The 26,748-nt window shown below is 43.2% G+C and overlaps 1 protein-coding gene across 1 annotated transcript in view; it reads right to left on the bottom strand.

Annotated features, from left to right (window-relative positions):
- Positions 1-26,748, bottom strand: part of LOC309559769 (complement factor B-like) — a 190,574-nt gene that overhangs the window by 10,576 nt on the left and 153,250 nt on the right. The window contains exons 14-16 of the mRNA XM_082263204.1: positions 22,756-22,835; positions 3,687-3,790; positions 98-230 (exon numbers count right to left, since the gene is read on the bottom strand). Coding sequence (XP_082119330.1) covers positions 98-230; positions 3,687-3,790; positions 22,756-22,835 — 317 coding nt within the window. The remainder of the gene's footprint in view (positions 1-97; positions 231-3,686; positions 3,791-22,755; positions 22,836-26,748) is intronic.

The raw sequence follows: 26,748 nt of genomic DNA, 5'->3' as shown, positions 1-26,748 counted from the left end.
GCAATGGCGGCTCCCTTGTACTGTCCTGTCAGATTCTTTGGAAAAAAGGCAAGCACGAAAACAATAAATAAATTGGCCTAGCAATGTTATAGATTACCTTTGCAGGTCTGGGGATCCACTTGAGGGTCTACTCCTCCAGTACACAGGAAATTGTCAGTTACAACATCTTTGATATCGACCACATCTTTAAAGTCACTCACTTTCTCTGCATCTTTCAGGCAGCCTTGTCTCTGTTAAGGACAGAATGAGAAAAAATCAGACAGAGGAGAGGCTGACTGTCTTTGTGAGTACTAGTGATGAGCTGCCAGTTCAGACTGAATTTTGGCTGTTCAGAAGTTCAGCAATCAGCCAAACTAAATGGTCAATTGGCAGAGCTGGACCTAGGCTGCACAGGGAAATAAGGGTCTGCAGACAGGGGGGCTTATTGGAGTCTAGAAGACTCCTTTACCCTCTTCCCACCGGCCGTACGCATATGTGCGGCCTGTTGGTGGGTGGGCCTTAGCGCCGAGCGGCCGCATAACTGCAACCCTGTGTAAACAACTTACCATCCTGTCAGCATGGTAGTGGGCGGGGGGGATCAGTAAGTTCCAGATGCATATTGCAATCAGGAGCTTTCCAATCATGTGACTGCTGTGACAGCCAATTACAGTGAATCCATAACCTGAATCCATGCCTCCACCTCTCAACTTTAAAATTCCTAAAGGGCCGGGAGATAATCAGTGTGAAGGGGTCAGAAATAAATTATTTTAATAATACCTGCCCCACGCAGGGGGGTCGATCCTTGAGGCTCCTTTTTTTTAGGGGGATTCAAGATTCCAACAAGCCCCCAGTCCACAGACCACCCCAACCGCTGTGCCAGGGTTGTGGGGAGGAGGCACATGACCTAATCAACATGAGGACAAGGTGCCTTGTCACGGGTGTCCCTTGTTGAGGGTATGTAGCCTGGTATGATACAGGAAAAGGGGGCCGCACGCTCATCCTCCTCCTTTTCTGGGCTGCCAGGCTGCATGGTGGTATGGATTTTTGGGAGCAACCCCATGCTTTTTTTTTTTTTTTTGCATTAGGTTGAGCCTTGAAATGCAGATCCAAAGGGGGAACTCACACTGTTGTATTTTTTTTTTTTTATGTGGGGGGGCGCTATTGACATCTATACCAGATCCTCATTTAGGATACGGGCCTGGTATAAATTAAGAAAATCCCCATCTGCATTGTTTATAAACAGAATGAAGCAGCCGGCATAATTAAACTGCATTTTTTTCATTGAAAATATCAGTTTTGCTGAAGATCGTTGTATACATCATACAAATGTGCCACTTAACAGGCAAGTTCAGAATATGCCCCAGATATGGTATTTAAAGAAATTTTAATGTTGTCTTTTAAACATTACTAAAATCTCTTTTTCCCCCAACAGGTCATTTTTTTTAAAACTTTAACTTGCTTTGGTACATGCTCCCTAGGGCAGTATCCAGACCCCATGTCATTTGTTTGACAAACCCTTGCCTAACCGCCTAGAAAATGGACGTTGTTGTCATTTAATCATCTCCCATTAACTTCAAACCTGGGCGTTCAGCTCATCATTAGCGAGTACCCATCCTTTCATAGCAGACTATAACTGCAAACAGGGGAGAATGGGGAATCTTTGGTTTGGAGGTCAATTAGATCCAACTGGGGGATCTTTCTATGGTAGTGTCAGAAAAGTGTTTGAACCACTACAAATTAAATTTACCTGCTAGTTCTAGCAGCGATCAGACCTGATCTTGATAACGCTGTGGTTTTCTGTGTATCAGAAGTGACAATGATCTAATGACACTGCATTTGTTGGGGGAGGGGGGGGCGGAGTGGCAAAACGCAGGTGCTGGCAGCTATCAGGGCTAATCCTGCTAATGCTGCATTTTTGGGGATACTATACAATTGGGGACACTAGTATAGTTCTGATCTGATCAAAGATATGGATCCATTCAGACACTAAACTAGTAATGGAGGTGCATAGTGTGTGTGTGAGTGTTACTGGCAATCAGAGGGTTAAATGTGATAATGAATGTGTGGCGGGCAATCTGACACTATCTGGGATCGATGCTAACGCTATCTAGCGTCACCTAATACAGTGATCAGTAAAAAAAAAAATCTGTACACTGTACCTAATGCCACTGTGACAGGGAGTGAAACTGGGGGGGGGGGGGGGTAATGTGCCTATCAGTGTGATCTGGTGTCAGAACCAATCAGCAGATCCTGGCCAAAAATCATTAGATGGTTCTGTGTTGGATCGAATTACAGCACCCCCAGGTCGGCGGGCGCATGCCCTATACTAGGTACATGATCTGGTACAGAGTGGCTGCCCTGCCGCAGTAAATGTATGGTGAACGGTCCGCAACTGGTTAAAGCGTAGCTAAACACAAGAACAAAAATTTTGTATATTGCAGCTTACCAGCCCTTAGATTTTTGTTCACTCTTTTCTGGAATAACATCTTTATGAAAGGACAACAAGAGAACACTGACAAAAGCCTAATGCCTCGTACACATGATGAGATTATCGGACGAATGACTGTCCATTTTTTGTGGCACAATAGTCTCCATTTTGAAAATAAAGAGGCTACTAAAGTTACGAAAATTCTTGTATGACAGAAGTGATGTTGTGTATTGTATTGTGTTTGTGTGGTATTTTCGGATGAAGACTCTACTGATTAAACGAAAAATCATACGATCTGATGTCATACGAGAAAAATTTTCGTGTTTGTCCCTTCATATATCAGGATGAACTGTGGTGATCATCGGCTCTTGAAAGCTGTGTACTAACCATCAGATTATCGTACGATCGCTTCAAAAGTGCTATTTGTCATCCGATTTTCTGATCATGTGTACAGGCCTTAACCGCCTTAGCGGTATCCCCGAGCGTGACTCGGGGTGGATTTTTCAGGCTAGGATCGGTATCCCCGAGTCACGTTCGGGGTGGATGTGCAGAGCGCGCAGCGCTGTCTCTTACCTTCTCCTGGCGATCCAGCGATGATCTCCCATTGCTGTGACCGCCAGCCGAGATCCCCGCCGCTCGTCCGTCGGTATGATGACTTCCTAGTTCTGTTCCCTGCAGCAGCAATGCTGCATAGGAGCGGAACTGGGAGGGAAATTCAAACGTTGCACAAAACCCAAACACATTTATATTTTATATATATATATATATATATATATATATATATATATATATATATATATATATATATATGTGTGTGTGTGTGTGTGTGTATATATATGCACACACACATACTGTGTATGTGGATATATATACACACACACACACACACACACACATACATATATATATATATATATATATATATATATATATATATATATAATATCTAACACATGAGTTATAATCTAATCAATAATATCATTTTATTATATATATTATATAATAAAATTATATTATTGATTCGATTATAATTTGTGCGTTTGTGTTTCAAATCTATCACATCTGGGATGTCTACTAGAGTCTTGTTTTGGTCAGGTTTAAGTCAGTAATTACTAAGAATTGTAGGCCTATAATACATAACGCCAAATTTCCATGAAAAAAATTGTACCGCTTTTGGTATATAATTCCTGACATAATCATACCGCCAGGGAGGTTAAGACACAAGCATATCATAAACCCTGATCTAGACAGTGGGATTATAGATTGCAGTCCTCCTTACCCAGTTCCCTTGCTTTATCAGGACATTCATCTGCTCCAAATCATTTTTCCTTTCCTCTGTTATAAACAACGCTTTCACCAGATCTCCATACAGTAGAATGTTTTCTGTGGGAGGAAAAAAAGACAAAATGTGTCCATACAACTGTTTGTACTGTATGTTTTTTAACACCATAAAATTTAGTTAAAATATATCTAAAGCCAAAACTTTGGAGGTACAAATGTCATTCATTAATACAATTACCAGAAAAACGATCTGTAAAAATGACAATTTTACAGAAAAAACAGCAATTTCTACCTTCAAAAATGTGCTACTAAGAGTACATAGCTATAAGATAAACATTTCCTAATCCGGCCCTTTTTAACTACCTCAATACTGGGCACTTAAACCCCCTTCCTTCCCAGACCAATTTTCAGCTTTTAGTGCTGGTTCATTTTGAATGACAATTGCACAGTCATGCAAAACTGTACCTAAACCAAATTTGTGTCATTTTCCCCCACAAATAGAGCTTTCTTTTGGTGGTATTTGATCACCGCCAGGTTTTTTCTTTTTTGGTGCACAAATAAAAAAAGACCGAAAAGTTTGAAAAAAAAAAAAAAAAAGTTTTTTTGTTTATGTTATACAATTTTGTGAATTTTCCTGCACTGATGACGACGCACTGACAGGCACTGATGAGGAGACACTGATGGGGTGGCACTGATATGTAGCACTGATAGGTAGCACTGATATGCAGCACTGATGGGCACTGATATGTGGCACTGATAGATAGCACTGATATGCAGCATTGGTGGGCACTGATAGGCAGCGCTGATGGGCACTGATAGGCAGCACTGATGGGCACTGATCGGCGGCACTGATGGGCACTGATCGGCAGCACTGATGGGCACTGATCGGCAGCACTGATGGGCACTGATGGGCGGCACTGATAGGCAGCACTGGTGGGCAATAATGGGCACTGGTGGGCAGCACTGGTATATGGCAGTGGTGGGAAGCACTGATAGAAGGGCACCACTGGTAGGCTGTTTGCCATCCCTGGTGGCCATGGTGGGCATCCCTGGTGGTCATGGGTGGGCATCCCTGGTGGCTCTAGTGGCACCCCACCCCCCCAGGGCTGCACTGGTAATCAATGTTCTGATTACCAGCACAGACCCCCCCTGTGATCAGTGAGTACTTAGAAATACTCACTGATTCCCCCGGCTCCAGTATCGATCCTATTCTTCTCCTCACTGACAGGATCTGTCAGGAGGAGAAGAGATCGAAGCCGTTACAACGGCTGTATTTACATTGCATGACGGCTGTGATTGGACACAGCCGTCATGTGATCAGGAGGGCCAATCACAGGGCCCTCCTGCCGCATCTTGTTGCTCTGTGTCCGAGGGACACAGGCACATCGAGATCGCGCCGCCGGGTTCCGCATTCTGGAACCTCCGATCAGAAGGACGAGACTCCCACCTGGCCGTATATGTACAATGGCCCGGGTGGGAGGTGGTTAATTGTTATGAAAATTGGCGCTTTTTAGAACATCGCTGCAAAAATAGTAGCTAATAACATAACTAGTTGTGGGTGTGCCGCACACACCCCGAAAAACCCGCAACTCTGCCTTTCTGCCGGCAATTCGCAGCTGTCAAAATTACAGCCAGGAGTTGTGTGTAAATACATGAGCTACTATAGCCACTGCTGTAAAAAAAACAGACCTCTTGACACTCTCTTTATTAACACTATTCATAGGCAAGGTAGAGAGTAAAATATCACTACTGTTACTTTTGTGTTTACTCTTTTCCTTTCATCTGCAGATCAAAGAGGTGAGCTTTGTTTTGCATATGATGTTAGTTAAAGCAACCTGACAAATAAAAAACAGTTTTTTAATAAAATGTGTTACTATTTAACCCCTTATTAAGCCTTACTTTAGTCAGTTCAATCATAATTAACCCCTTCTGCCCCTTTCCCCCTTACACTTTTTCCTGCTGATTTATTTATTTATTTTATTCTAATATTTGTCATTTTTATTTGAGTGTATGTTAATGTTTTTTTTAGTGTCCTCCCAAAAAAACCTTTATTTTAATTGTAAATAACACTGTAATGCTTTGCATAATCATTTTAGAGTCATTTTAAACAGGGCAAATTGTAGAAAAAATTATACTTTTTATTTACATGAACACTATTTGTTTTTAACTAACACTATTAGCTGTTAGGCTGCATTCACATGTCAGCTTATAATCGCGGGCAGAACCGCCGCAGTTCCGCCCGTGATTCGGAGATTTATTGCAAATCGCGGGACGCCTAGCGTTGCCCGTTGATTTGCAATAGCCCCCCAAACGCCGAGCGATGTTGCCGCGATTTACGCCCGCCGAATCGCGGCAACATCGCACAAACAAAATCGCGGGACGCAATACGCTCCAAAAAAGTACAAGAGCTTCTTTGGAGCGTATTGCGTCCCGCGATTTTGTTTGCGCGATGTTGCCGCGATTCGGCGGGCGTAAATCGCGGCAACATCGCTCGGCGTTTGGGGGGCTATTGCAAATCAACGGGCAACGCTAGGCGTCCCGCGATTTGCAATAAATCTCCGAATCGCGGGCGGTACCGCGGCGGTTCTGCCCGCGATTATAAGCTGACATGTGAATGCAGCCTTATGCTTTGTCTATGGTTGCATAACAAGCAAAATACGTTTTGGAAGACAATATATCTCCAAAATAAAGTTTTGTTTGTCCTAGAAGAAAGGATATGTTCTGTCCCACCCATGATTTTTTTTCTGCTGTGCATTCAACTACATTATATTGATAATGTTCTAAAGTATACTGATATCTAGTGGTAGTTCAGCACTACGACTTGTTTATCTTTGTATTTGGTATCACCCTATGCTATAAAATGGCACGCATTCTGGTAGATATCTTTAGTTGTCCTTTAGGAAATACTTTAACCAGGCATATTTATCTTTTTTTTTGTAATGTAGATACAGTATCTCACAAAAGTGAGTACACTCCTCATATTTTTGTAAATGTTTTATTATATCTTTTCATGTGACAACACTGAAGAAATGACACTTTGCTACTATGTAAAGTAGTGAGTGTACAGCTTGTATAACTGTATAAATTTGCTGTCCCCTCAAAATATCTCAACACACAGCCATTAATGTCTAAACCGCTGGCAACAAAAGTGAGTACACCCCTAAGTGAAAATGTACAAATTGGGCCCAATTAGCCATTTTCCCTCCCCAGTGTTATGTGACTCGTTAGGGTTACAAGGTCTCAGGTGTGAATGGGTAGCAGACATGGTAAATTTGGTGTTATCGCTCTCACTCTCTCATACTGGTCACTGGAAGTTCAACATGGCAGCTCAAGGCAACGAACTCTCTGAGAATCTGAAAAAAGAATTGTTGCACTACATAAAGATGGCCTAGGATATAAGAAGATTACCAAGACCCTAAAACTGAGCTGCAGCACGGTGGCCAAGACCATACCATACAGCGGTTTAATGGGACAGGTTTCACTCAGAACAGGCGTTGCCATGTTCGACCAAAGAAGTTGAGTGCACGTGCTCAGTGTAATATCCAGCGGTTGTCTTTGGGAAATAGACGTATGAGTGCTGCCAGCATTACTGCAGAGGTTGAAGGGGTGGAAGGTCAGCCTGTCAGTGCTCAGACCATACGCCGCATCAAATTGGTCTGCATGACTGTCACCCCAGAAGGAAGCCTCTTCTAAAGATGACGCACAAGAAAGCCCACAAACAGTTTGCTGAAGACAAGCAGACTAAGGACATGAATCACTGGAACCATGTCCATCTGTGGAGCATGCTCAAATGAACGGCGGAGGAGCGCAAGGTCTCTAACATCCGCCAGCTCCATGATGTCCTCATGGAGGAGTGGAAGAGGACTCCAGTGGAAACCTGTGAAGCTCTGGTGAACTCCATGCCCAAGAGGGTTAAGGCAGTGCCAGAAAATAATGGTGGCCACCCAAAATATTGACACTTTGGGCCCAATTTGGACATTTTCAATTAGAGGTGTACTCACTTTTGTTGCCAGCGATTTAGACATTAATTGCTGCGTGTTGAGTTATTTTGAGGGGACAGAAAATTTACAATGTTATACAAGCTGTACACTCACTACTTTACATTGTAGCAAAGTGTAATTTCTTCAGTGTTGTCACATGAAAACATATAATAAAATATTTACAAAAATGTGAGGGGTGTACACATATTTGTGAGATACTGTATGTATGTTTAGTTTAATATAATTGAAAAATGACTGCCCTACACTCGGCACATATGTCCTGGTATAGAAAAAAAAAAAAACACAGAAAGAATTGCTTAGACATAAAAGGAACTAAATGAATTCATCTTTCTACACTTAAGTGCAGTCAAATACAGAGTCAATATGACATAGAGAAAATCCCTACACCAAAGGACATACAGTAAAACCTTGGTTTGAGAGTAACTTGGTTTAAGAGCGCTTTGCAAGACAAGCAAAATTTTCAAATAAATTTTGACTTGGTTTACAAGCGATGTCTTGATATACAAGTAGCTTCAAGTCACAGCTGAGTATAAAAGAGAAGAGAGGCGCCTCTAAGTGTAACAATATGGTTACATTTAATGAAGGTACAACATTTAGCAACTCACATGGTTGATGATTGGAACAGGCACATCTAAGTATGCAGGCATCCAGGCTAAAGCTGTCCACATAGACCATCCTCTGCACCGCCATCAACGTCATCCCTTCCATGCTGCCCCTCACTTTCAGATCCCTTTACTGCAGGGTGGTCTTCCCGGTCAGGATTACAGACCGGCAGCCGGCGGTGCAGAAGATAGTCCATGTGGACAGCTTTACCCCGGATGCCTGCATACTTAGGTGTGCCTGTTTTATTCATTAACCATGTGAGTTGCTAAATGTTGTACCTTCATTAAATGGAACCATATTGCTACACTTAGAGGCGCCTTTCTTCTCTTTGATACTCTGTAGCTCCTACTGGATTTTGCTTCTTATCCCCTTGTGGAAGGGGCTATTTGTGGATGGACATTTTATGGTTATATAACCTATCGCAATGCTATAATCTTTTTATATGGACTATAAACTGAAGGACTTATGAATAAATGGTTGTGGAACGAATCATCTGAGTTTCCATTATTTCTTATGGGGAAATTTGCTTTGATATAAGAGTGCTTTGGATTACAAGCATGCTTCCGGAACGAATTATGCTCGCAATCCAAGGTTTTACTGTATATCTATCCTTCATTGATTTGACTAGTTATATCCCACCACTTAAAAAAAAGATGCCAAGTCATGCTTTTACTGGGTAGAGGGTCCCAAGGGATCACAAGGTAGAAGATAAGTCTATAAATGATCCTCGTAATGGCCCTTATGCCTAAAGGATTGACTTAAGTCGTTATCGGCACTCCTTGCTCAAGTAATAAGCATAGTTTAACTATTAAATACAGTTGTAAAACCATTGTTGAGGAAATTCAAGACAGTCCTCTTCAACTCTCATATCTCATGCTTCAGGAACTCAAAAGAAATATGCACTCTGACAACAAGACTTTCTGTTAGTGATCAAGTCTGTATTAGAGAATCATCTTATAGTGGCATAAGTAAGACAACATCTGAAACTACCACAGCTGGGAGACTAGATTTTTGACAGTTGACCAGGAAAATCCCAGCCAGCATTTCAGATTTCTACATTCCTGAATGGAGTCTTGACCTAAGTTGCATATTAGATACAGACACGATCGTTAAGATCCAAACTGATGAAGCTGACAGCTCAAGCATCACACCAGCAACCTTGCTAATAGTGAAAGTTCTCAAAAGACCCATCAATACCAGTCATTGTGCAAGAATGTAGGTGGAGACACAGCCTCCTAAACATGAACTTGTCAAGAAGTCCATTCAACCAACTAGAGTGACTATCCTACATCCACCTTTAAAGGACCTTGCAAGCTTTTCCACCTTTGGAGAACACATGAACATACAGTATGTTACCAGTGATTATCCCACTGGTCTACTTTGATCCGTTCTGTTTAACTTTTGGATTATATTTAGAGTCAGATGAGGCTAGAATTTATCTTTCTCTGGAGGACCTATGTACAAAAGTTACCAGCATTTACTCAACTGGTCTTTGAGGGCCTGTACTTTTTATCCTTTAAATTATAACTGGAGTCAGTTGAGGTTTGACATACTATGGCATATCTGATTTAAAGTTGGGTTGTTGTGTTACAGGAAGCCAGAAGATTGGAATTGTCCATGTTTACCTCTTTTAAAGATCAGCATCTTCATCGAGACTGATCACGTGTTCTTCAAAACATTAAACTACTGAACATTTCCCAAGGAGTCATAGGACTCTGGGGGAGAGGAGGGGGGAATGATGCCAGACTGCTTGAGAGAGTTCAGGGCAGTTGGCAGATGAGAGAGAGTGCGAACATCTTGGGCAGCGTATCCATTTGTTCAGGGATCCCAGCTAAGGTAGGAACCTGTATCCTGTGCCATCGCTACCAAAGAGCAGAGTACAGCCACACCATCTGTTTCGCTGTTGTAGGACTGTCCTTAAAAGAGAGATAGAAAGCATACTAATCGCCATCCCCAGTGCTGTTCTCTGGAGACTTACAAAGAGACCTGCTTCCTCTGCTACCAACGATGTGCCGCAGGACTGGTGAAAGGGTTGTCAACCCGCTATCTGCACTGTCGAGTCTAGAAGCAGGTAGTCATCCAAGCTGGGGTCGAGTCCAGAGGCGGGTAGTCTGCTGATGCTGGGTCACCTTCCGATGCGGAATTAAGAGCCAGGAAAGTGGTCAGCCAAGCCAGGTCATGCAAGGAGGAACAGGGAGAACAGAAGACTGCTAGCAGTGATGCACCTTGGAGCATAAACACAAGGGCAAAGGACTGCAAGCCAACAGGTGATATATATAGTCCGGTGTGCAACATCATCACTGAGTGACGCCCAGGCAGCAGGCAAGTGATGATGCAAACAGTTAAAAAGTTTATAAAAGACAGCAGTTTGCACATGTCCAAGATGGCTGCCAAAAAGAAGGCAAGGTAAGACCTTGACATTTTCAATCTTTGTTTCTCTTGCCTTTCTTACAACTGAGCTAAAGGCTATACCAGTTTTTACGCGGACCCTAACTGGATGCAGACACATTACATACTCTTAAAGTGCATCAACACTTCAAAGGGCCACAATGTTAGCCGGCAGAAGAGTTATCTTAAAGCAGAGTTCGGCCCCCCACCCACGAAAAAAAGAAGAGTCACCAGCTACAAATACTGTAGCAGCTAACTTTTCACATTAGGACACTTACCTGTCCAGTGATCCTGCGATTTCGGCACCCCAGCCCATCTTCATTTCGTCTCTCGGGGGCTGCAACCTCTATTCGTGGTAAGGGAAACCAGCAGTGAAGCCTTTTGGCTTTACAGCTGGTTCCCTACTGCGAATGCGCAAAGCTTGCTGTGCTTTTTAACTGGCCCGGCGGCGGAGGAAGCAGGGGGGGGGGGCAAACTTGTTGCTCCGGAGAGGGGAAGGAAGCAGATAAGCAGGGCTTCCACTTTTGGGTAGAAGTCCGTTTTAAGGACTGTCCCTGTTTTACTAAATCTACCCACATACCATCTCCTGTTACCCAATTTGGGCCCAACTGGTGACCTTCCGCTTTAGGGCTAGTAAGGCCACCCTTGTACCATTGAGCAGTTTAGTGCTAGGGGTTTAGACATAACTGATTTTATACTACTGTTCATTGTTACACTCGGGTGACAGTGTTACTGTTTAACAAAAATAAAATATACTGGCGCAAAGAGGATTTGTGCTGGTCCCTGTGGGTGATGGGATACGGCTGGTGGCCAAGAGCAAATAATATCATACATTAATGCATGTGTGATCATATAAGCATGACAAGTCTGATGCAACGGGTATGAGTTCATAAGGAAAAAGTGCATCAAAATCCATCAATGTATGGCAAGTCTTATGCAATAATTATTATTGTGTTGATAGGAGAAGGGTGCTGGCTCATGTGACGGCTGCTCTATGTTCAAGCAATAAGGGGCTTGTTCAGTAACTGGAGGAAAACAAAAAGCGCCATCTGAGTGCAGCATAAAGTGTTTATTATGGCAGAAGAAACAACATAGTTACTCACACTTTAGTATAGAGTGTGCTTCTGGCTCAAATAATCAATCCTAATGTCAGAATCCCCTGGAAGGAAGGAAGACTTCAAGATGGCCTCGGCGGCTCCCGATCCTTGGATGCGGCTGATGTGTGTTAGCCTCTCCACGGCTCAGCAAACTGTCCGTCGGCTTCTCCTGTGCTCGACTTCCGGGTGCAGGGGGGTTGCCAAGGTGACGCATTTGCGGAGCATGCGCTCCTTCTTCAGGCCTACTAGAGCCATGTTAGGGGTGCATTTAAATAGGACCGAGGACGTTTCTCCTGTGTCCTAGCTTCCACAGTTGGAGATCGCTATTGTATTGTGTATGGGCACATTATAATTTATACACTGTATTTAAAAACAATAAAATTAGATAAAAGCAAGGCACAATACAAACTGTTCGAGGATGCAATATAAGATAAGGCCAAAGCGAATTGTATATGTGTGCTTGCGTGGAAGAAGTGGGCTGTGGTCCACTGAAGAAATAGCAGTTTGTGTGTGTCAACATGTGTTAAAAGGCAAAGGGGGAAAGATATGTTCCATAGATGGAATAATGGGAGGTGGTCTGGGAAACTTTATTACATATATTTGTATGTGTAGACGCACATGGTGAGAAAATAAAAAAATGAATAAAATAAAAAAATAAATAAAAAATAAGAAGTAAGAGATGGAGGCTAGATTGGTAATGCTATAGATAAGAGAGAATGAGAATAAAAATAAAAATAAAAATAAAATAAAAATAAACAAAATAAAAATAAACATAATAAAAATAAAAGTAAAAAAATAAAAATAACAATGAAAATAAAAAAGAAATTCAAAATAAAGATAAAAATAAAAATGTAAACAAAAATAAGAAATAAAAAATATAAATGAAAATATAAATACAAATAAAAAAATAAAAATAATAATGATAAATAATGATAATAAAAAAATCTATGTAAAAAAAATATTTCGGATCTGCTGGAACTAAAACCAGGAGACCAGTGTTCTTTCAGATGCACCAATGCATAAGGGGGAGGGATAGTAGCATGGGAAAATACCCAGTGGCTATAGATGTCAAAACAAACAGAGATCTATATGTGTACCTGAACAGCAGTATTGAAGGTTATACTAGTGTGTTGGTTTCTATTTCTTCATTTAGGCCCCCGGGAACCAAAGTATCGAGGGTATAAATCCAGTATGTTTCTCTCTGGCACAAGCGTTTGAAACGTTCTGCTGTTGGGAAAGTGTTGGGGATGGATTCGATGATCCATACCTTGAGGCCCAAAAGATGACTTCTGGTGGTATTTGAGGAAATGATGAGGGATGCTGTGCTTGTCACCGAATCGTTTCCACAAGGCACGGATTGTCCGACCCACATAATATGAGCCAAAGGGGCAGGAAAGGCAGTGAACCACGAACTCAGTGGAGCAATTAAAGAAATTCTTTATGGGGTAGGGGCGATCTTTTACTCTGAATTCCTTCTGTCCGTGGGTCACATGTTTGCATATTAGACAGAGTGTTTTGCGGCACTGGTACATGCCTATAAAGGGAATGAGGCATGGTCTGGTGTCATTTGGTCCTGGTGTACGTTTTAATTTGCTGGGTGCTACCAGGCTTTTGATGTTTTTGGCTTTCCTATAAGCTACCTTATGTTTGGACGGTAAGATGTCTTTGAGATGCGGGTCATCCATTAGTATTGGCCTCGTTAGAACTTTTTCCATCTGTTTGAAATTGGCATGGAACTGTGTTACAAAAAGGGGGGCACTGTCTGGGTTATCCTGTATTCTTCCTTTCATCTGTTCAGAGCCTGCTAAATATGTGGTATAGGCTTCATCCAAAAGGGGTTCTGGGAATTGCTTTTCAGTACATTTTTGTTTTAGTAGTGCACTTTGTTCCATGTAGTCCTTCCCCTTGGTGCAATTCCTTCGCAATCTGAAGTATTGGCTTTTTGGAATATGTTGAATCCATCTGGGGTGGTGGCAACTGCTGTAGAGTAGAAATTAATTTCCAGCTGTGGGTTTTGTTTAATTTTTAGCCATTTTCATGGTATAGCATGAGATCAAGAAAGGCAAGTTGGACAGAATCATGTACTGAGGATAAGGTGAGGCCATAGTTGTTATTGTTGCAATGGGTGACAAATTTGTGAAAAGTAGGTTCCGGGCCATCCCAGATGACTATAATGTCCTCTATGTACCTCCCATAAAAAATGATATGGGTTGTTATGCCAGATGTAGTTGGCTTCCCAGAGTCCCATTGTTAAATTAGCATAGCTGGGGGCAAAATGTGCCCCCATCGCTGTGCCATTGACCTGTAAGTAGAATTCATCGTCAAATTTGAAGTAGTTGTGGTCAAGGCAAAATTTAGTGGCATCGACTATGAACTGAGTCTGTTGTAGGTTTAGTACGGAATCTTCCATCAGGAATTCCGAGACCGCTCTGAGCCCTATGTGGTGGGGGATAGATGTGTATAGTGAGTTTACATCCAGTGAGGTCCACAGGTAGGTGGGTTCCCAGGTTTAGTGTTCCAGTTGTTCCAAAAGGTGAACTCCCATCTCGAATGTAAGAAGGGAGCCCTTGAGCTAGTGGCTGTAGGAACTGGTCTATATATTGAGAAAATGGGTTGGTTATGCTGTCCATAGCTGCCACAATAGGTCTCCCTGGTGGGTTGTACTGGTTCTTGTGTATTTTTGGGATATGATAGAAATATGGTGTGGAGTATAGATCTCTGTTAAAAAAGCTGTATTCCTCTTTGCCAAGAATACCATCCTCCTTTGCTTGCGATGTTAATGACTTTGCCTCTCTCATGAAGGTTGGTAGTGGATCCATGTGAAGTTTGATGTATATGGTATTATCGGCCAATAGTCTATGTGCTTCCTTGAGATAGTCTGTCCTATCTTGTACCACTACGCTTCCTCCTTTGTCAGCCGTTTTTATTACTATGTTGAGATTATTCGTAAGGTCCTTAAGGGCTTGCTGCTCGACGTGGGTGAGGTTGGACTGTTTGGCCGTGGCTGATATCCTGTGGTTGCACATGTTTTTGGTTTCTGAAAAAAAACACCTGATAGAAAGTTTGCAGATAATGACCTTTTGCTTGTACCGGATTAAAAGTGGATTTTGGTCTGAACTCGGTATGTCTCACCGGGGGAAGTGGAGGGATGCTGTGTGAAGGGTGCTAAATCTTCATCATCATCACTGATGTACAATTCTTCTAGTAGCCTTTGTCCAATTAGGTCCAGTTCATTAAATGGATCTACTGAGGTGGGGTTGGTAGTGGTGGGTATGGTGGTGTTTTTAGATGATTGGATGCTGTAAAATCGCTTGAGGGTAAGATGTCTAATGAAGCTGTTCAAATCTTTATATAAAGTGAAGGAGTTAGGCAATGCGGTTGGGGCAAAGTTCAATCCTCGATGTAATAAGGTAATTTCAGAAGCAGACAATAGATGAGAGGAAAAATAAAAGATTTTCACGGTTTCTGGAATTTGACCTTTTTGTTTGTTGCGACGGCGGCCTTCGCAGAAGGCTTGGAGTGGGCAGAGGTACACAACTCATGAGCGGTATGGGTGAGGACCGCTGATGGGGTGGGTTTGCATCGGAGAGTGGATTGAGGTAAGGTCCAAGAGATCGGTTCTGTGGTGGATGGGTGATTGGCCTGGATGGGCCTGATGGGAGAGATGACCGTTTTTTCTTTCAATTAAAGACTCGGTTTAAATTGTAGTCATCTATGTCTCTTAAAAATTTTTCCAAGTTTGGTTTGGAGTAATGCATCTTCTTTTTTTTGGTGTGTATTTTCAACGTATGAAGCCAGGAGGCAGGAATATGGTGTGTGTGCTCAACCAGAATGGAAATATTGTTCTGAAGTGCTAAGGTATTTTCTTCCTATTTGAATTCTCTTTGTTTGATTATAGTTTGCATCTATTTGCGGGTACAGAATTCTGATATCTGTGACCATTCTTTTGTTAACTCAGTGGATAGAAACTATTTCTTCAGTGGACCACAGCCCACTTCTTCCACGCAAGCACACATATACAATTCGCTTTGGCCTTATCTTATATTGCATCCTCGAACAGTTTGTATTGTCCCTTGCTTTTATCTAATTTTATTCTTTTTAAATACAATGTATACATTATAATGTGCCCATACACAATACAATAGCGATCTCTAACTGTGGAAGCTAGGATCCAGGAGAAACGTCCTCGGTCCTATTTAAATTCACCCCTAACATGGCTCTAGTAGGCCTGAAGAAGGAGCGCATGCTCCGCAAATGCGTCGCCTTGGCAACCCCCCTGCACCCGGAAGTTGAGCACAGGAGAAGCCACCGGACAGTCTGCTGAGCCGTGGAGAGGCTGACACACATCAGCCGCATTCCAGGGATCGGGAGCCGCTGAGGCCACCCTGAAGTCTTCCTTCCTTCCAGGGGATTCTGACATTAGGATTGATTATTTGAGCCAGAAGCACACTCTATACTAAAGTGTGAGTAACTATGTTTCTTCTGCCATAATAAACACTTTATGCTGGGGGCGCATGCGCGGCGCGGAGCTGCAAGGTCACTAGTGGCTCAGCTCCGTCGGAGGGGGGAGAGACAGGCAGCTTTCCCGGGGCCAGATCGAAACTTTTTGCAGCACAAAATACCAGCACCCCCGTGGGAACACCCTGTGTATGCCGTCAACTAAAAAGAACAATCGGGGTCGCCCTCAGACGCTCCCTGACAACTTATCTCCTCCGCACTAAAGAAACCACTAAGATGACTGAAGATGGCGCCCAGGCCTGTTCTCAGCAGCATGCAGAGACCGCTCCACCGCCACCCTCCACTACATCGCCTGCAGCAGACCGTGAGTACACTAATAACATATCTAAGGCTGATTTGGACGCCAGTCTCATGGCGATGTACAACAAACTGGCAGATAAATTCCAGACAGAGATCGATAAATCGACCAATACTCTGTCACAAGAAATAGCTGCCTTAGGGGGTCGCACCGATTTACTGGAGGCAAAACATGATGAACTGGCCATTGCACATAATGATCTCAGGAAGGATTTTGAACTCCTGTCTGACAACTACGATCTATTGCAATCTCAGGTTGAAGACTTGGACAATAGAAATTGTAGGAATAACCTGCGCCTCAGAGGTATTCCAGAGACAGTGATTGAGCTGAACCCTGCAGTGTCCAAACTCTTTGGTGAATTGCTGCCAGATAAACCTGCTGCTGCCTTCTTGTGTGATAGAATCCACAGAGCCTTGCGCCCTAAACCCCCCCCCCCCCCGATAAGCCCCCAAGGGACGTGGTACTAGGTCTTAAGGACTTCCTGGTTAAGGAGGACATTCTGCGCATATCCAGGAATACTCCAAATATTATGTTGGAGGGTACCAGGATTCAAATCTTTCCGGATATATCACAGGCCACCCTTGAGAAGCGTCGGGGTATGAAAGAAGTCACCACAGTTTTGCAGACGGCTAGGATTCGTTACAGATGGGGATTTCCCTTTAAGCTCACAGTACCCCATAATGGCTTGGTTTATGTGGTTTACAACTTGACACAAGGAAAAGAACTACTTATCAAATTGGGCCTGATGAACGCTGCTCCTGAAGCCCGACCTCAAGCTACTCCAAGACCCTCACCTGTGTGGTCTACCCCAGCTACTAGAAGGGATCAGCGCAGATGGCGAAACCCCTTTAGAGATGGTCCCTTTTAATCATTTAAATTACCAATTATGAGGCCTTTTTTTTTCTTCTCTCCTCTCCTACAGGTTTTTTGTGAATTAGCAGGAAGCCTTGCGGTGCTTTTGAGGTCTATTATGGGTACTCATCACTGATGTGAGTTCTGTTTTCTCAGGATGAGTCCCCATGGTGCCTATGATACTCTTCAGTGCATTTATACTATGTTTTATATCACTGATGGTTGAAATCTTTAGATTTCTAAGCTCACAATTTATAAGTGCCTTTCTCTCCTCCCCCCCCCCCCCCTCGCTGGTTTGTCCCTCATGTGCCTTTTCGTGGGTGCCCGCGCCCTCAATGGGAGCGATTCGGTGTCTCGCCGCGGGTCCCCGCGGTCTCGGGGCGCTGGACCCCACGAATGGCGTCTGGACTTAATTGTCCTGTGTTTGGTTGTATTTTTGATGGGTTTACATATATTGCCCGTCTCCCTGAGATGTTTTTCACATCTTAGAGTCCCTAGGACGCTTGTTAATACTGTTTTTTTTTTTGACACCACAATTTTATTGTTTTTTGAAAAATAGAAAGTCATCCTTTCAGATCATTATAACTTTTTTACTGGCTCCTCAGTCAGTTGTCCTGTTTGCGTTCTTGTGCTTGAAGATTGCATCACTCCCTGTTCTGGGAATATTTCTGTCATGTTATCATCAAAGAGTTACACTTAATATGTCGGTCGTATATTGGCCACACACATACTTAAGGGTTTTCTTCAGTAATTGGGCTCAGTTTCAGCTATTCTATCCACGTAATAATCAGGTTCTATAGATTTTTCCTCCTCATTAAAGATGGGTCTTAAAATAATTTCACATAATGTTCAGGGTTTCAATTCCCCCAATAAAAGACATAAAGCATTTAGACATTACAAAAGAATAGGTGCTGATATAATTCTCCTGCAGTAAACGCATTTTGCCACGGACAAGCATCCTAAATTTTTTGATAAGTCATTTAGGCAATTTCATTATTCTACTTTTCACAATAAGGCAAGAGGTGTAGCTATCTTTATCCGTAACAACGTAATTTTTGATATATCCTCTATATATAATGTTCCAGACAGTAGATTTTTGATCCTCAAAGGTACCATAGCGGGTAAATCATTAACAATTGCCTCTATCTACACCCCTAATGAAGCCCAAGCCACATTCTTTAAACACTTCTTTGAGATTCTAGGTAGATTTTCATCGCCTCATATGGTGGTTGGGGGGGGACTTCAATCTGTCTGCCCACCCTTCCCTGGATAGGAGTAGAATTACTCCATCTTCTAAGGCATTCCCTAAAACGCTAACCAAGGTCCTTTGTGACTTCCAATTGATTGACGCCTGGAGAGCACATAATGTAGGTATTAAAGAGTTCACTTTTTACTCCCACCCCCATGAAAGCGCCGCCCGACTGGACTATATTTTTTGCACACACCGATTTTACTGGCTAATTCCTCGGATGCTAGGATACACACCTGTCCTTGGTCGGACCATAAAATTGTTTCATTCGAGACATGTGGGGTCGGTTTAAAGAGCTCAACTTTTAACTGGAGACTAAATGATTCTTTGCTGAATGACTCCACTTTTACAACTCAGAATGCAGCCTCCTTGGAGGAATATTTTAGAATAAACGAAAATGATGATACTCCCACGTCAACAGTTTGGATAGCGCATAAAGCGGTAATTAGGGGTAAGATAATTGCCCTAGCTTCAGCCAAAAATAAAGCTAGACTAGCCGACATAAAATCCCTTACTAGAGAGTTAGATAGATTATACAATTTACATAACCAGGCTCCCTCGTCAGATTTGATGGATTTGATCTCTGCTAAAAGGCGTGCCCTGGACGAGATCTTGTCTGGGGATACTGAAAAGGCCCTCAGGTGGTCCAAAGCAAAATTTATGCTTAATAGCAACTCCATGTCTACAATTTTTGCTAAAAAACTCACGCAAGAATCCAAACCCACCCATATTTATAAACTTAGAAGGCAGGATGGAAAGATGGTTTCTCACCCTGAGGAGGTATTGAAGATTTTTACAAATTTTTATAAAGATCTACTATCGGTATCATCGGATGTATCTCTGGCTGAGTTTGACTCTTGGGTGGGGAAGTTACAGATTCCTTCCCTCTCTGCTTCCCAGAGGGAGGAGCTGGAAGCTCCTTGCTCGGAAGGGGAGATCCTACACTTGATCAAATCCCTGAAATCTTCCACGGCCCCGGGACCAGATGGTTTCTCCACCTCTTACTATAAAAGTTTTGCCTCAATTCTGACTCCTAAATTAACCAAATTATTTAACTATATTTTACAAGGCGGTAACTTCCTTGAAGAAATGCTATATGCTAACATGTCACTTATCCCCAAACCCGATAAAGACCACTCCCTCCCACAAAGCTTTAGGCCCATCTCGGTCATGAACAATGACTTGAAATTATTTGGTCGCCTACTTGCTAATAGATTGGCTAAATATATCTGCCATTTGATAAATCCTGATCAAACAGGTTTCATCCCGGGTAGGCAACTTACCGACAATATTAGACTAGTCTCCAATATAATACATGACGCCAATATTAATAAATCTCCCACCTGCCTAGTCAGCCTAGACATTAACAAGGCGTTTGACAGCATCAGTTGGGCTTTTTTGGATCATCTGCTCCCAAGATATGGATTGGGTGATGGATTCGTTCATGGCTTTAGGGCCCTGTATGAATCCCCACAGACGAGGATCCGCCTTCCTGGATGCAATTCCGACTTTTTTCAATTAAAACGAGGTACTAGACAAGGGTGCCCCCTTTCCCCTCTTTTGTTTGCCCTGGCAATTGAACCTTTAGCAATCTCTATCAGAAACAATATCAAGATTAGTGGTTATCGTAAGGATGGGAAGGAGTTTAAACTTAGCCTTTACGCGGACGATGTCCTTCTTTTTTTGTCCCACCCTCATATATTTCTTCCCCAACTATTAGTGGAACTGCAACGATTTAGCTCAATCTCAAGTTTAGGGGTTAATCTCTCCAAATGTTCTCTCATGCCAATCAACCTCCCGAATTGGATGCAGATTTCCATCAGAGAACGATTCTCATTTGCATGGTGCCCGAGGTCATTCAAGTACTTGGGAGTGCATATTACCCCTCACTACGACTCCCTATTCTTGCTCAATTTCCCTACTATGTTCAAAAAATTAACCCTAACACTAAAAACCTGGTCTACTTATCATATCTCTCTCCTGGGTAGAGTTTTAGCAGTAAAGATGATTGTGCTTCCTAAGTTGTTGTTATTTCTTTTTCGTGCCCTCCCCATCAATGTCCCAAAGACACATATTTTGTCATTCCAGAGAGAGGTCTCAAAATTTGTTTGGTGTGGAAAAAAATCTAGATATAATAAACAGGTTTTATATGCCCCTCAATCTCGTGGTGGTCTGGGTCTCCCTGACTTTTGGCTTTATTATCTCTCTGCCAAATTCCAACAGTTGGCACAGTGGTGTTCCAAAGATGATGGTGTCCCCTGGTTGGACTTTGAGCAGGCTTCGGCTGCCCCATGCACGTTGGAGGCCATACTCTGGGACATCCTGAGACCACCTCAATACAAAACTTTCCCCAATAAAATTATTAACCATTTACTTCAACTATGGTTCAAACTTAAGACCCCATTGGAAATGTTATCCGGAACATCACCTTTGACCTCCTTTATGAACTGTCTGGGCTCTCCCTCTTTCCCGTTAGAGAAAACGGACCTAGAACCTTGGATATCCAGAAATCTGGTTTCCCTTAAAGCTATCACAGTTTGTAATACACGCTGCACTTTTGATCAGCTCACTCAACTACACGGTATTCCTAGATCTGAACTGAGCCATTTTTTTACTATAATTGAGTTTTTTCGCTCCAAAGGCTCCGTATCACTTAACCCACCATTTAATGTGTTTGAGAACATTTGCTCCTCCTCCCCCAGAGGAAAGGGTATTATCTCTTCATTGTACTCTCATTTGGTTGGTGTTTCTCTTCCTGCGAAGCAGGGGTATATGATTAAATGGGAGGGAGACCTGAGCTGTGTTTTTTCACCTCTGGATTGGTCTAATATGTTGAGTAATCTACGTAAGTGTTCCCGTTCAAGCGCTTGCAGGGAATCCCCCCACAAACTCTTTACTAGATGGTATTTAACCCCTCTTTAATGCACTCTTTCTACGAGTCGGTCCCTTCTTCCTGCTTTAGGGGTTGTTTTGAAGAAGGTACTCTGCTTCATCTCTTTTGGAACTGCAGTTCTTTGCGACCCATTTGGGATCAAACCCAAAAGCTCATTTCGAAAATAGTTGGGTCCAACTTCTCCCTCTCCCCTAAAATTTGTTTACTTTTTATGAAGATCTCTGATGTCCCAACCCCAACGGGGAGATTAATCCATACTTTAATGTGTTCCATTCATTGGACGATAGCTCTTAATTGGAGGTCAGACACCTTGCTATGGCCTCAGGTTCTCTCCCGAATGGAAAGTATCAAGCTGTCAGAAAAAGTTTTTCATTCGATACATAACTCAATGGCATTATTTCACGCCAAATGGGACATTTGGGACTCCAATGTTTGAACCTTTCCACATTACTACATGGCGTTTTGATATGTATTGAGTCTTACAGTAATGGTTTATCTTTTTTGATGCTATTGCCATTATGCCTGTGTTCCTTGTTATTCTATCATGCAGACCCTTGTTTGTAACTTCTTTATTATGAGATGCAACCACTATGTATCGCTGAAATATTCCTCTGAATCTTGTCTCTGACATATGTTGAAAATGATCTGTACTGTTTTTCATGACTTTCTAATAAAAATCTTTTGAAAACAAAAAAAATAAACACTTTATGCTGCACTCAGATGGCGCTTTTTGTTTTCCTCCAGTTACTGTTTAAGCTGACCTATGAGGCTGGTACAATTTTAGGCTACATAGTATTGTTAACTGCTCTGTATTCTAAGTGCACTGCCATCTCTGTCATTTAATGCCCTTTTCTCTTATCGCTGTCCTGTTACATTGTTTAATCATTAATAGGCATCAATATAAAAAGTTTACTTTAATTGATTGTTCTAATTTCTATTCTTTCCAAATAGACTTATTGCTGAGTACTAGGTTTGCTGTCTGTTCTTTGTGAGACCTAGTGCTCATGTACTCAGCTGGGTATGTCGGAGAGGCTAGGGGTTTTGAGAAGGTTGAGGCCAGCATCAGAAGACCTATCTTAATCTTCGGCTCTTTCGGGGGTTGCACTGCACGTTTGTTATTTTTTCACTTTACACACTGTTACACTCCCTGGAATAATTGCACACTTACCATGATCCTTGCAAGTCACAGCCTTGTCCCGTTGTTTTAATGCCCAAGATGTTCCACTTGTACATGGAAGACAAATAGGCCTGTAAAAAGAACATAATTTTAATATTCTTTGGTAAAATGTGCATATTTCAATACATTTTTCAACTAAATTCCACTTAAAGACTAGTGCTGAGCCAAACACCCCCTCCCCCCCCCCCCGCCACCCAGAACACCGCGAACAGAGGAAAGGTTTGTTCGAACAAACGAACCCCATTGAAGTCTATGGAACTCGAATCTCGAAAATCAAACAGCCTCATTTTAAAGGCTTAAATGCAAGTTATTGCCCCAAAAAAGTGTATGGGGTTCCGGGTCCTGACCTGGGGAACATGTAGCAATGAAAAAAAACTTTTTTAAAACGATCGTTTTTAAAGGAGCACTGATTTACTGATTTTAATGAGGCTTAAAGTGAAACTATAAAAATGAAAAATTCCTTCAAATATCATGCCTGGAGAGGGCCCCTGAATGTGACTGTAAAGTAGTGCATCTTTACGATGTATGTAGCCTGCTGCAGCAATACTGACATTTCTAAAGCAAAAAATGTCCTATACAAACATACATACAAATTTCAAATCGCATGTACTTGTCATACAGGTGCAGAAAAATTGGGCCTTGGTTGTTGGTGGTGCCTGAACACAGTAACCCCTCGCAGTTACTCTTGCTGGGCGCAGGAACAGGCCCTGCTGCTAAAAGATCCATACAAATTTTAAATCGCATGTACTTGTCATACAGGTGACAAAAATTGGGCCTTGGTTGTTGGTGGTGCCTGAACACCGCAACCCCTCACAGTTACTCTTGCTGGGCCCAGGAACCGGACCTGCTGGTAAGAATTCCATACAAATTTGAAATCGCATGTATTTGTCAGTTGTCATAAAGGTACAGAATAAATGTGCCTTGGGTGTTGGTGGAGCCTGAACACCACAACATCTCGCAGTTACTCTTGCTAGGCGCAGGAACGGGCCCTGCTGGTAAAAATTCCATACCAATTTGAAATTGGCAAAGATCAAGTGTTGTGTGCGTTCTTATCAGTGATCTAGTGGGGGCGCTGTGCTGTCATCTGACTTGGTCAAGGTTGAGTGGCGGCTATGCAAACTGGCTGGAGTAATGGGGACCTGGAAGGTTAGTATCGGCAGGAACTGAAACTGAAATTGGGCCTTGGTTGTTGGTGGTGCCTGAACATTGCAACCCCTCGCAGTTACTCTTGTTGGGAGCAGGAATGGGACATGCTGGTAAGAATTCCATACAAATTTGAAATCGCATGTACTTGTCATACAGGTGCCAAAAATTGGGCCTTTGCTGTTGGTGGTGCTTGAACACCGTTACCCCTCACAGTTACTCTTGCTGGGCGCAGGAACAGTACCTGCTGGTAAGAATTTCATACAAATTTGAAATTGCATGTGTAGCAGTTTTTCCAGGCATTGGGCCTGATATGGGTCTGCCATGGTTACTGGTAACACTTCCAACACATTTAAGTTGAATACCCAAGTGTGAGATTGGAGACAATGACCATTCCGGCATCTTTGGTTTGTTTTGTAATGGGAATGGGAGAAGGGAATGAGTGGGATACTCCTCTGGTTCAACTAGGTTTAACTGGGACACTGTACAGAAAAATGCCGGTTAGCGCGGTCTTGACGCCAGCTGAATGCCGACCAAGGCTTCCTGGCGCTTGAAGATACTGTTTTGCTGAACTGTGCTAGAACTTCGATTTTAACACTCTGGTTAACTCAGAAGATCCAGGACTGTAGTAACACTTGACTCTTGACACTCTGTTTAGCTTAAAAGACCTGTGAACAGCTCCCTCCAGCCCTTCACTGACTGAGGTAGATCCTTGTAACTGCTTGTGCTGCTGCAACTCTTAACACTGTACACTACACACTGTACACTTAACTCTTTAGGGCCCAACTGCTGGCACCCCCTTCACACTTCAGGGTCCTCTCACTAGGCACCCCCTCTAACACTTCAGGGTCTTCCGACTAGGCACCCCCTTTACCGCTGGCTAGCTCCTGGATCCCTGGGACCTTCACCAGAGTGGTCCCCTCTACGCTAGGCATACCCCCAGGGGTAGTTCACAGCACTCACAGACTTGGAATGCTTTCCTGGAACTGAACCCCTCTCTCTCCGCTGGTCCTCGGCACACTGGATCCTCTCTGCAGCTCAGCTCTTCTCTCTCTGTACTCTCAGGCAAGCCACTCGAGACACCTGATCCTTCTGACAGGAGGAGAGACAGCCGTACTCTCCCTCCTGGGACTCTGCTTCCCGCCAAAGACGCTGCATCATGTGCTCCCTTCAAACTTATACCCACTTCCAGAATCCTCTGCGGCAGAATCTGCATTCTGTGATAGATACAGGCCTGAATGTGCCACTGATCGGGTTTCCTCCATTGCCCAATGAGAATCCTCTCATGGAGCCAGTGAGGAGACTCCCCTCTCAGGAACCACACCTGGGAGATATGACAGTCCAGCTGAAAATCATAGCCCTGCTGTTAGGCAGCCAAGGCCCACTATACTTTTGCCTAGCACATACCTTGTACACATGTACCGTACAGGTGCCAAAAATTGGGCCTTTGGTGTTGGTGGTGCCTAACCAACCCCTGACAGTTACTATTGCTGCACGCAGGAATGGGACATGCTGGAAAGAATTCCATACAAATTTGAAATTGCATGTACTATACAGGTGCCAAAAATTGGGCCTTTGCTTTTGGTGGTGCTTGAACACCGTAACCAACCCCTCACATTTACTCTTGCTGGGCACAGGAACGGGACTTGCTGGTATGAATTTCATACAGATTTGAAACTGAATGTACTATACAGGTGCCAAAAATTGGGTCTTTGGTTTGGTGGTACCTGAACACCGTAACCAAGCCCTCACAGTTACTCTTGCTGGGCGCAGAAACGGGACTTGCTGGTAAGAATTACATACAAATTTGAAATTGCATGTACTGGTCATACAGGTGGCAAAAAATGGGCCTTTGCTGTTGGTGATGCCTGAACACCGTAACCAAGCCTTCGCAGTTACTCTTGCTGGACGGCAGTGGGAGCAGGAACGGGACCTTCTGGTAAGAATTCCATACAAATTAGAAATTGCATGTACTATACAGGTGCCAAAAATTGGGCCTTTGGTGTTCGTGGTGGCTGAACACCGTAACCAACCCCTGACAGTTACTATTGCTGCACGCAGGAATGGGACATGCTGGAAAGAATTCCATACAAATTTGAAATTGCATGTACTATACAGGTGCCAAAAATTGGGCCTTTGCTTTTGGTGGTGCTTGAACACCGTAACCAACCCCTCACATTTACCCTTGCTGGGCACAGGAACGGGACTTGCTGGTATGAATTTCATACAGATTTGAAACTGAATGTACTATACAGGTGCCAAAAATTGGGTCTTTGGTTTGGTGGTACCTGAACACCGTAACCAAGCCCTCAGTTACTCTTCCTGGGCGCAGGAACGGGACCTGCTGGTAAGAATTCCATACAAATTTGAAATTGCATGTACTTGTCATACAGGTGCCAAAAATTGGGCCTTTGCTGTTGGTGGTGCCTGAACACCGTAACCAAGCCCTCGCAGTTACTCTTGCTGGGTGCAGGAACAGGACCTGCTGGTAAGAATTCCATACAAATTTGAAATTGCATGTACTTGTCATTAGGGATGATCGAACGGTTCGGGTCGACCATCGGTTCGACCCGAACATTGGATGTTCGATATTCGGCCGAATACCGAACTTTTTGCGGCAAAAGTTCGGTATTCGGCCACCAGAACCGCCCAAAATGCACTGGGACAGGAACTGGGCTTTAAAAGCCCGTGATTGGCCCAGAAACGTCTGCAAAAGCCAATGAGGGGGCAGGAGTCTCCTAGGAACGTGATTGGAGTGACTACGGGGACCAGAGGCCAATCAGGAGTGAATACGCCCCACACTATATAAGATGGCCCCGCCTAACCCCTAGCACAGTTATC

The sequence above is a fragment of the Pelophylax lessonae genome (assembly GCF_965119305.1).
Source record: "Pelophylax lessonae genome assembly, chromosome: 7".
In the NCBI taxonomy this organism is placed as follows: Eukaryota; Metazoa; Chordata; class Amphibia; order Anura; family Ranidae; genus Pelophylax; species Pelophylax lessonae.
Note: the sequence above shows the minus strand (reverse complement) of the source record. Positions and strands in the feature narration are given on the sequence as shown.